Source organism: Temnothorax curvispinosus, unplaced genomic scaffold (assembly GCF_003070985.1).
Source record: "Temnothorax curvispinosus isolate PA1 unplaced genomic scaffold, ASM307098v1 QBEX01009010.1, whole genome shotgun sequence".
NCBI classification, from domain to species: Eukaryota; Metazoa; Arthropoda; class Insecta; order Hymenoptera; family Formicidae; genus Temnothorax; species Temnothorax curvispinosus.
Window position 1 is genome coordinate 434,498 of NW_020218790.1, and position 12,028 is coordinate 446,525.

The 12,028-nt window shown below is 43.2% G+C and overlaps 1 protein-coding gene across 2 annotated transcripts in view; it reads left to right on the forward strand.

The window, feature by feature from the left end:
* The first annotated feature begins 191 nt into the window (after positions 1–191).
* LOC112458584 (rhophilin-2) overlaps positions 192–12,028 on the forward strand; it is a 28,666-nt gene continuing 16,829 nt past the window's right edge. The window contains exon 1 of one of the 2 annotated variants that reach the window (XM_025022293.1): positions 192–886. In XM_025022293.1, the coding sequence (XP_024878061.1) occupies positions 818–886 (69 nt within the window). In that variant the 5' untranslated portion in view covers positions 192–817. Of the gene's footprint in view, positions 887–11,449; positions 11,630–12,028 lie in introns of those variants that run through there. The other variant, XM_025022294.1, reaches the window with a different exon arrangement.

The following is a 12,028-nucleotide window of genomic DNA, read 5'->3' on the forward strand; positions in this document are numbered from 1 at the left end:
ATAGCCGATCCCCCATCAAAGTTACCAAGGTGTACCGTGCCCCAGGGCCCAGGGAGCTACAACGGGCCCCCGCGTGCTCGCCAGGCTGTACTGTACGTATATTACAAATGTGTGTGCGCGTGTGGTTTGTATACTCGCGCGCGCGCGGGTGTAGTACCTTCGCGCGCGTTGCAGAGACTTGCAGCGTTCCGAGGAACAATCCGAGCGACAGTCCGACACGAGCGTTCGCGTGGTACGTGACCGTCGCGTGTGTACCCTCGTCGCGTACGCGTAACTCCGACTCCCCCGGAACGATCGGCATACGGCAATCAATCGTTCGATCGCTCACCGTGCTCCGCGGAGTCGAGACCGTCGAGAGCGAGTCGGATCAGCGGCGGCCGTGCGGCGTGCGCGGTCCCAGTTGTCTACGCGATCGCGTCGATCGATCTCCCCGTAATAGCGGTCGGTCGGTCTCGGTGGCTCCCGGTTTAGCGCGTCGACCGACGAAATCGAGAGTCGCGCGCGGACCCCCGTCCGGAGAGCAACGCCGTCAGAAGCGGAGGAGTCACGCGCGGTCACGCTGACGGTTAACGACGGTTTCGCCATTCGAAAAAGGGGAACCCGGGACACCCTCCGCGATCGTGTTTGTAGATCGGATCGGCAAGCTTTCCACTACGTTTCGGCGTCGTCGCCCGAACACGAGTGTTTACACTGTTTACGTACTAACGATGCTCCAGTGCTCCAGTCGCGCGACGTGAATCCAGTGCTCCCGGCGCGGTGAGACGGTGATCGGCGTTTGATCGACCCAGCGGCGATATGTGATGCTACGACGACTACAATGAACGTACCGATCGTGGCAGGGGACGTCGTCGACGATGGCGGCTTCGATCGGCCGCGATTCGTTCGGGTAAGTCGATATCGCTGTCGGTTCCTGTTCCTATCGAATTTCACGGTCCCGCGGCTTCGAATTAGCGTACTTATCGCGCGCGCGCGCGCGCGCGCGCGAGAACGCTCGAAGGACGTCCTGGACGTCGAGGATGATCGTCGAATTTCGCCTTTTTTATGGCGCGAGTTACGACGCCCGCCGGTCCGTCGTGAGATTCTTTCGGGATTCCGGGACGCGATCGTCGACGTTCGGCGACGCGCGTCGATCTCGATACGTTTCCACCGCGATCGGTCACCGAACGGTCTCGCTCCGTCAAAAGCTCGTGATACCTACTTTCACTTTCGCTTCTATCTGGCCGATGCATTCAGGGTCGCGTTTACCGCTAAAATGCTGCTGCTGTCGCCTCTTACCGAACTGAGTTTTACTTGCGTTGCACTCGTATAACGTATCACGTTTAGCGATATGCATCCGATCCCTTGATGAAAAGCAAAACGCGATTCGTGCTGAAAGACGAGACGGAGAGAGAGAGAGCAAAACGTTGAAGCTGAACGTGAGAAAGGTGTATTAATGGGAATGTAAAATGAATGTCGAATAGCCACGAGGACGGAGTGAAATTAATGCGAGTTTACAAAGAGTTGGGAAAAAATTGATTTGCGACGTCCCGCGGCTCGTGCATAATGAGAATGAGTATTCTTTATACGCAGGTGTGATATCACACTGGGTAAAGGAAACGTATGACATATTAAAGCACACGTGTGTCGCATGCATATGTTAAAATTTTGTCGCGACGGACTGCCGAATGGGAAGTTACGTTATGCGTAACCGGCGACAACAACACATTCCAAGTGGAGAGTAAATTAATGAAAGAATCATTGTGTTTTTCATCGAGAATTATAGCCCAGAATATATCTCTTTCCGGAAATTTATCTTAGAGTCTCGCCGCTGTCTATTAATCAATTTTTTATTTTAGTAATGCATTTCAAACGAAGCGGAGTAAATTTGAGAGAGAAGGAAAGAGAGAGAAAGACAGACTGGCAATAAAAGGAATTACCATGCCTTTCATCGAGAGAGAATTATAGTCCAGAATATATCTCTTTCTGGAAATTTACTTTCGAGTCTCGCCGCTGTCTATTAATCAATTTTTTATCTTAATAACGCATTCTAAACCATGCGGAGGTTGAGAAACAGACTGACAATAAAAAAATTATAATGCTCATTCTGGAAGGGAATTAATTCCAAAATCTCGCTGTTGTCTATTGATAAATTTCTTTAAATTTTTGTAACAAAATACATTTGTTAACATTTCAAATTATGTAGAAAAAGAGAGACAGACTGACAAAAAGAGAAATTACAATATTTATGGAGAATTATGTGTATTCCAAAAAAAAAATATATATATATATATATATCTTTCCGGAAAGGAATTTATTCCAAAATCTCATCGTTGCCCATTAATATCAATTCTTTATTTTAATAAAATTTTTTTAAACAAAGATTTTAAATAAAATACAACCTTATTTAAATTGTTAAACGCCAGGACCTAAACTCGTTTAAAAAATAACGGTCACGCTCGTATTGCGTGTTCCGGTGATACCCTATATCTCTCAGTCACGAGATATATTCTCGCGTTGAGAAATGGTTCTTACCTGCTCCACCGCAAGCGCGAGGGAATGAGCGATATTCAGTTCATTTTTTTTTTGTTTCTGTTATAAACCCGTCGGATATTATTATGTATACTTTACACACGAGCCATCATCCGAGCCATACGCGTCGCGGGATATCGAGTGCAGTCGCGCGTTGAATCCCCGACGGCGTTTTCTAGGAAGATTCCACAAAGGTACTATACGACGCACTATAGCCATTATCATCGTGGAAATAAAAGATAACGACACCTGTGCCACGCATTCAAAGTAGCAACGCATGGAGCTGGAGGATACCAGCGTTACATTAGTCATGCGTGCTCGTTAACGTCGCATTTTGTCTAATTGCTTCATATCTATCGCGTAAAGTTACGGAACTCTAATTGCGGTCGCGTTTGTTTATCAGAACTATTGCCGACGAACGTTCGTTTGTGAAGATTTCGTCTGTATAGATACGGATATATATGTATATCACGTCAATTCAAGTATTTTTTATTTATACCTTACTTATATATTTAACATATGCGTGCCGCGTTCGTTTAAGTGTGTTATGCGCGCTAATTTTTTTAAACCGATAAACGAGCGACTTTTACGAAATTTTTTTATATTCTCGAACGATAGGAGAATTCTTACCTTTCGCGCGAGCGCGCGCGACGCGGCTCTTACCTCCGTAGGCTTCATCCAATTGGTATAATTGCTTTAACGAGGTACATCGTAAAAGAGCACGTGCCTATTGTTACCTCGCGTTCTTAAGAATGCGTGCCTTTCCGCTCGGCTTCTGAATGTATTAACGATATAATCACACTCGCGTGGATGGCGATTACTTTTCGATTAAAGCGCCAAGCGCGATACACAGTCTCTCGTCTAGCTCGAACGTTTTAAACTCGAATGTAAAAGAACTGAAATCGTTGTTTGAATTGCTACTTCTCGATTAAATATATTTTTACAAACGCGCGTAAAAATTGCATTTTTTTTTTGAAAAAATAAATACGGCATTGCCTTAAGGTAGTTCGATGATGAAGGGCCGAAGTCAAAACAATGTTTATAATTTTTTTTATTTTTATGATTATAAAAAAATAGAATAACGCATCGCAAAGCTTTGTAACGACGTAAAAAGACCATTAGTAAATAATTTTTACGTTGTAGAATAATATTTTGCCTGAAATAGATTAAATAAAGTGTGTTAACGCGTCGCTTGACTAGTTTTCAACTTTAATTATTAATTAAAAAAAAACTGTACGGTGGATCGTGTTCACCTTCAACTATAGGCTTCCTCACATTGCAGTGTCCTCTTTCCATCGATATATATTGTTCAGACATTTTTGGCAAAAGATTTTTCGCAAACTCGTGTTATTCATAGGAAAATAACTTCTTTTCCTATTAGACCAATGTTAAAATCATTAAAATCACCTAATTTTAAAATTAAATATCTTGAGAACGGGACGGTGAATTATTTTTTTTCTGGGCTTAATCGATTCAGGAAAGTTCCTTTTTTCGATATAAAAAATAAAACCTATTACTTTTGGCAAAAGTTGTTCATCATCGAACTACCTTAAAGACTGACTTATAAGCTAAAAATTTTGCATTAATTTTTATAAAAGTACGACAGTGCTGTTTAAATAAAATCCAAGGCGTTAAATATTGTTTCATCAGGAAATTGTCGGCTATCTTGCGACGCACGTAGGAGAGACATGGGTTTCTGTCTCATTATAATTCTAATCAGACAAGGAATTATGAATTAACCGCGAAACATGAATTGCGGAATAAGTTATTTTTACTTAAGCAAATTGGCAAGTAATTTAGAAATAGTAAAGTTCCGTTTGTTATGGAGATGTACACGTGAATCATTATGAATTATCATCTTTTTCCTCACGAGAACAAGTCAATTTACGTCATACTCTGTGTCGCAAAGAATAAATTGTGAAACTGCGCGATGAGGAGAACGGTTGCATATATAACGCGACATTCATGGTAAAATGCTGGGACACGTCATCGTCATGCATTTATCGAGCTACTTATGTTTATCAATACTTTTAACATCAGGTGCTTGTTTTTATCAAGATCGGTGAGTGCGCTATCACGCATCCACGCAATATTATCTGTGTCGCCACGAGAGAGAGAGAGCATACATTTTTTTAAGGAGTACGCAGCAAGTCACATCGTTCTCGCAATTAACATTTTTACGCGTTCGATGATTGAGAAGTATAAATTTAAAAGTCGTTTATCTTAATCTTTAAATGCGCAACTTTTCGTAGCATTTTGAATACTTTTTCTGATGAATATTTTCTGAGCCTCCTCACTCAGAAGGGATAGAAGGGTCACAGAAGGCCCTTTACAGATGTACAAATAAGCCACGTGTTTTCGGTTCGAACTTTATAAGGGAGAGTACATGGAGCAAAATTGCTTCAGGGTTAACATTTGAAAACGATTAAAACAACATTTCCATACATTAGTAGCTTCATATTCCTCGAAATCTATTTTAATCCGCTAAACAAACAAGAACCACCTGTAACACCTGTAAACACAGCGAGGTTTCGCAAATGAGAGAGAGCCAAGCTTGCTCGTCGTAGCGACAGATTTTATCACCATATGTTTTGGACTGATAAAGATTATTCGAAAAGTGGAAAAAGCTAAGTGACGCGTGGCGAGCTTTAAATCACAAAGACGTCAGTCTCACCAAGACAAACGACTCCTCGCGCGCTCGCGCTGTAACATAAGTCATCGCGATGCACCTGCATTCCACTGTGAAAACAGAAGTGTCCGCGGAGACGCGGCTCGTGTCACGCATGAGAGGGCTAGCTAGAACGTGCTGCTCGCGCGCTCACGTACGGCCTAAACGCGCGCGCGTCAAGCGGCAAGACGAGGCGAGGCGAGGCGAGGCGCGTATACCGCGTCGCGGTGCAACGCTCGCCTCCGCGGTTAGCCTCCTTCGAAAGTGGAGTAACGCGCGCAAGGTCGGCGCGGCCAACCGGCAGCCGCGTGCCTCGCTCTACGTCGCCGTCGCTTTACGTCGTGGGTCGCGTTCCTGGGTCGCCGCGCGGCGTCGTGCCGAGAGCGTGTTGCATACACACGCCCTGCGCGCGATCTCGCCCGCGCCGCGCCGTGTCGACGTCGTCGCTCGTCCGTGTCGAGAAAACGGGAGTAAACTCGGGCAACGATCGCGCGGTTAGGTCGCTCCGACCGCGACCGGAATACGCGCCGCTCGAGCGGATACGCTCGGTCCGTTCTCCGCCGCGCGTTACGCGCCGCACCTTCGTCTACCGTACCGGAAGTCGCGAGATGCGTAACGCACCTGTTTCCCTCTTCCTCCTCTTTTTTTTCAATCTGTCTCTCTTTCACTCTTTCTCTTCCTTTCCGCTCCTCCGCGGACCTCGATCCGCACCACGCGGCGTAATCCTCGCAATTTTTATTTAGTTAGTAAATCGTTGCTTTTCTGCAATCTATCGATGCAGGTGTGCGTAAGGACTGGTCTTTTATTAAATAATTGCGATTGTTTTACCAAAAAGTATGCGCAATTAATGAAACGGTTAAAACATGACGGCTTACAATTATGAATCCAGATATAGCCTTAGAGATATAAGTCTAATATTATTATGTTAATATTAATTACAATAGGTGTTATTTAAATAAATACAGTAGGGGTTACTTAAGATAAATATTTAAATAAGAATTGTCTTTTTCAGCATCGCGAATAATACCATAGTTTTTCGTCGTCGAATCAATTTCATCACGTTTTTTATTCATTATACTTGCAATCGGATAAATATGTTAATTACTATATCTGAATTACCGCGCTGCTGCTCTTAGCTTTTCTGCCTATTACACTTTGATTATACAAGCATGTTAATCAGAATTACGTTTGCATTCCCGAGTTTTACATAATAAAAAATTTTATCGCATCTCTTGTCCGCGGATTATCTTGAACACTTCGCATGAGATTATTCGTTACCCACAAATTTTATCGTTTGTTCATATTACAGACGGTAATGTAGAAAAATTTTATTAGGCATCGTTGCGTTAACATACCGGTCTTTCCATATGGAAGGGACATAAACAAGACGTAACGACGGAGAATCGCATTGCGGTACACGCGAATAGATTTTGCGTACATTTCGCGTGAAATCATCCGCGACCTATAGAATTCGCGAAATGCCATATACGTCGGCGAATCTGCGGCACGAGTTGCTTCGTCATGCCACGGATATAGAAACAAACGTAAGAAAACAACCCTTTCCTATCAGAAAAAAATCTGTGTAATTAGAAATGTACAATCGAATGATTCACTCATGCTTCCCGGATCTTATCTCATCAGAGAGATAATAATCCAGTCAATATATTGCTTGTAATTTATAGCGCGAAAAGAGATTGCGATATTAAAATAAAAATTTTCGATATCTCCGTAGCGTTGTGTAGTGAAAAAGACTTCTTTTCTTTCATTCTCATGCATCTATCTCAGAACTACAACTATTCCTTTGTTAAACTTTATCGAGCAACTCTTCGATACTTAATTCTAAACTTTAAAAGGATTCCATTCTTTATAATGAGAACGATTAAGAGAGAGAGAGAGGGGGACAGGGGAAGTCTTAAGATTAAAAGTTTATTAAAGCGAGCACATGCACAAGATTAAAAGAAAGATTGGAAAAATGGAAAGAATTACTTGTAATCTTGCGCATGTCGATATCACGTAGAGAAAAAGACCTGACCGGGCACGTTCTTTGTTATCTGGCGCCTGCCGTATGTCGTCCGGCACCGAGTCATCAAGGGACATGTCCGTGATGGCAATTACTAACCGATGAGCTGGCACGTGCTTCCCTTGAACAAGTGACTCTTTTCCCCAGGGCAAGATCGCTAATCTTAAGTTTGTTGTTTCCTCAACCGCGTTTCTTTTCTTGAAATTTTATTCTTTCCCGTTTCTTCCTTCGAAGTCTGAGCGTGGAAAAGAAAGCGAAATCGAATTACGTTATACTTAAATTATTTTGACTCGCTGATACTTCTACTTTATTTTACATTTTTCTTTATTTTGTTCTAAAAGCACATCATTTAAACACATTTTTTTTTAAATCGTAGTGCTAAAAGGAGGATAGGATTTCAGTAAAACTGAAATTCACACGATATGAGATTCGTAATACTATATCAGGTGTTACAAACTTTGCGCGAAATCTATTTTCTTGTCTTTCACGATTTGCCCCAGTAAAATACCTTATAAAACAAGATTATTATATTACAATTAATTAATCACGTTTATCTAATTAACAGACGGTAATGATTATTATGTTTCGAGAAATTTTGATTCTGTGGGTTTTTTATCGGCGTGTATGCGCGAGTCAATAATTCTCCTCGACTAACTATCGAGCCCGTCATTGATCCCCAACTTCGCATCATCGGTTTCGTCCACACTGCCAGATAGCACGGCGCGCACACAATGGAAAACGAGACGACACTCGAGTGCCTTAATAATGTATGCCGGCGGTGTGCTCGCGTGAGTCACGCCGCGCCGACGTCGCAGCTGTCGGCCCTTCCGGTGCTCCCGAACGACACGGAGACGTTGCTTCCTTGCGTTTTCCTCTTCCTCGGCGGGCGCCATACGAACGATGGGTCCTGCATGAGTCACGTTGCACTGTGCGTAATCGCACGCGCCGGCGACACGCGGCGTGCCTTCCTTGCCTCTAAACGTGAAACACAATTCGCGTCGTGGCCGCTCGTTAACCTTGCCACGGTCCCTGATTTTATCGCACACTTTAAGGACCTCGAAAAAACAACACGACATTCTGTCGTCAACAAAAAATAATCTTCATCCGGCATGCAGTCAGAATTGAAAATCGTTGGACCTTTCGAGCATCATTTTGAGATTAAAATTACGATCTCTATAATTGTTAAATGTTAAAGGATGAAATTTAAAATAATATTATGAGTTAAAAAACATTTTGTTATTTTTCATGGTAATTATACATGGTAATGTGCGTCGAAATTTATTATTTTAACACAAAACAGTATTATTTCAACTCCAGTTTTAGTTAAATTAATGACATATTAAGTATAGGAGCAGTGGCGACCTATAGGAATGGTTAAAAATGATTCAAATTGAGTATAATTTGACACACGAATTTAATAGTATAGTTGGCAGTTTATATAACGAAAAAGAGCAATAGCATCTTTATAATAAATTTGTTTGTTATCTTTGATTAGGTTTGTTTGCATCTTCTCAGAGGAAGGCTCGCTTGCTTAACATTGAATTGTGTAACAAAATGCGCGTGGATGCGCGAGTACCGATACAATAATATATTAATTATTAATATAATTTTCGCGTTTTATAGGTAATTCGAAAAATACATTAACGAAGCAAGAATTGATTAATATCGTGTGTGTGTCTTCGGAGTTCTGTACACTTCGAGAATTCGAAAGTATACTAGAATTGACTTCGCAGAGCTCTTCAACCAGCATTTTCTTCAGCGGTCGGGGAAGACGTGACCATTCGCGGTAAATCAGCGCCTATAGATACGCCTCACGTAGAACGAAATCGAACGGATGCGCTTGTTTGCATATGCATCGCGCTAAACTGCCATAACGCCGCTAATACGAAAAAGTAATCACGCAACGTGCACGTAAATCGCAATATTCAATCTCGACGCCGAGGGCCGTGTTATTTCTGCATCACGCGAGTCACTCAGGGGGGTGCGTCCCATTTTTACGCCCGAATACGCGTTTTGCCAGGTATGACAGGTAAAAAAAAAACGATTCGGTTCTTTCGCAATCGATTACGTAAATAACGCTCGACCGCGCACGTGTTCTCTGAAGCGGCAAGTGTACCTATACGCGACTTTTTCCTCAACACGGAAATTTTTCCGGTCCGGTCCGGAATGTTCGAAAAGATCGCGTTTCCATTAACAGGTGGCGGAAAAATCCCCCGGCGGTTCCATGCCCATCTGCGTCCGTGAACTAATCATCTCGAGCGCCTTTCTCTCAGCGCCGTTCTCTCGGCGGCGGCGACGACGTCGGCTTTCCATCTTGCGACTTTCGATTTGCAGAGGAGATTCCGCATTCTGAATTTTGCATTCGTTTTGTTCCAATCCGTAATCCGTGAAGCAGACCTCACGTAATTTTCACGTAGGTCGTGAAGGTGCGCTGTAATCGGAAACCCAACCCCGGAAATGAAACGAGAGCTCGATTGTCGTCGTTAGACATAATGGATTTATGCACACGAAGAATGAGTTGATTGACATTATCATCAAAATAGAAGAACTTTAACAGATTGCGATTTAATTGGTAATAAGAAGGTGAGACGTAAAAAAAAGATATAAATGTTAAATTCAAGCTATGTATGATTAGACATCAATATAAGTTATCCGTATAATTTTACATGTCGCAGTTTGTTTATTTTAACGAACCGATTTTGCTGCATTTCCAAGTGTATAAAAAACGTCGACAATCTAGTCCAGTCAGCTTGGAATGTCGAAGTGCAAATACTTCTAAGGTGCTACCTCAAAGAAGAAAAGGCCTTGCGACCATCTGTCGCATTCAACTCAATCATCGCAGCGGTCGAACAAGTATGTGACATGTGAGATCGCGATCGACAATGTGCATCCCTAAAAGCAGAAGTAGAAATTCAAAGCTATATTCTGAAAGTTATTTGAACAACATAAAAATACAGAGAAAGAGAGAAAAGCAATATATGTCTTTGCATTGTAATAAATCCATTTATCATTGAAAACAATCGTTGGACATTTTACACGCGAACGTGTAACAAATACAAATAGTAAATATTTATTATTTGTTCTTGTTATGACAGAAATATAATTTATGAGTTTAAATACTTTTGGACACGATTATACCTGCCCCGAAGTCCTCGAAGACCTTAATGCAATTTCAGGAATAGTTCACGTTCGCATGACATTTGCAATCACGACAACGTTAATACTGCGAGTAACTGTGTCTGTTTTATATCATATGATTCTCTGATTAACGACGCGATAAATTGGCAATCAAAAAGTAGCGCCACGCGTCATCATTCCTATCATATTTTCCCACAACGTGTCATCTCCCCCTACTGTTCTCCAGTGTCACAAAAACATCGATTCGAGGCTGTTGAGAATTTAATCTTTAAAGATCACCCTCGAGATGAACCGAACTTCATTATTACTTTCGCTATTATAAAATCGTCAAATGATCAAATTATCGCGTTACGATACTAATTATCAGATTGTCGAAGGATGTTCGAGATTCCCGTCGAGAAATTTATCACGGTTTCGCGGAGAAACACGCGATATGTTTCCCTCCTCCTATCCTCCCTTCCTCTCGTAGCACGGTGGGCCGCATAGCAGGCCCATCCTCGCGACCGGGCCCATCCCTACTCTTCTTTCTGCTCACCCTTTCTTTTTCCCTTTCGCCGAGCTACACCGATCGCGGCCGATTCCAGCCGAGCTCTAGGTGCCGTTGATGGATCGTCGTCTATGCCGATCGGGAAGTCGCGTACGCCATCGCGTCGATCGCGTCGTCGGGTTATTCCAGCTTCCAGCCTCGTGCTCCGAAAACTCGCCTGCCGATCGAACGTCATCCGTTCGACGACCTCGAGATTTCCCCGACCTCGTCCTTCCGGCTCGCCGAAGTGTTCTCCGTTCTCCGTTTCTCCGCGCGACGCGACGTGAGGTTCTCCAATAGTTCTCCGGGCGCTATACGCGAAGAAACTCACCGCCGCTTTCTTCCTCTTGGTAGACGCGACAACTCTCGCGTCTTCCATCGCGTCTTCCATCAGATACAGTGCGTGATTTTCGTTCTCCGCGCGAGCGATCGCTAGCGAATCGTTCGAAATATCGCGTGGACCGGGTGTTCGCCGAATATCGGTACGCTGAGAGGAGAGCCACCTCGCACTTCCGGTCGACCGTGCGAACGACGCGACCGCGAGCATTCCACGGGAACTCCGCGGCGGAGCTTCCAGAGAATTCCGAGGAAGACGACCGAAGAGACGGGCCCGCGTATCACTCTCGTCCCGAGAGGAGGACATTCGACGCGAATACGCGAAGATCGGGAAGGCGAGGACACGGATCGAAAAGTGAACTCGGATACCCGCGGTTCGCCCTGGCGAACGGACGCGCGAACGATGCTGATACTTCCGGACATAAAGCTTCAGGTAATTTGAACTCACCTGAACCCTCGCGATTGTTCACCGTTAACCCAAACATTTGCGGAATTTGGAAGTTATCGATAGGATTAAATTAAACGTTTCCCAAGTAAACCGAACGACGTCCGAAAGATAAGTCAAATTTGGAACGTTTTTTAAATGTCTTTATGACTTATCTTATAATCGTCGTGATATTTGGAGTTTAATAATCATCATGTCACATAAGAGATACTTAAATTAATATAGAAGAAGCCGATTTGTGTGAAATGGTGCCCCCGGTCGTCGAAATTAAAAGCTTAGTAAAGAATTTATTTTTTTCAATTCTTCATTTCTACAAAACGTTCAAGTCTCCAACTTTATAGACTTACTCAAACTCGTAAAATTCGATCGCTTTTTCCCTTTTTTTTT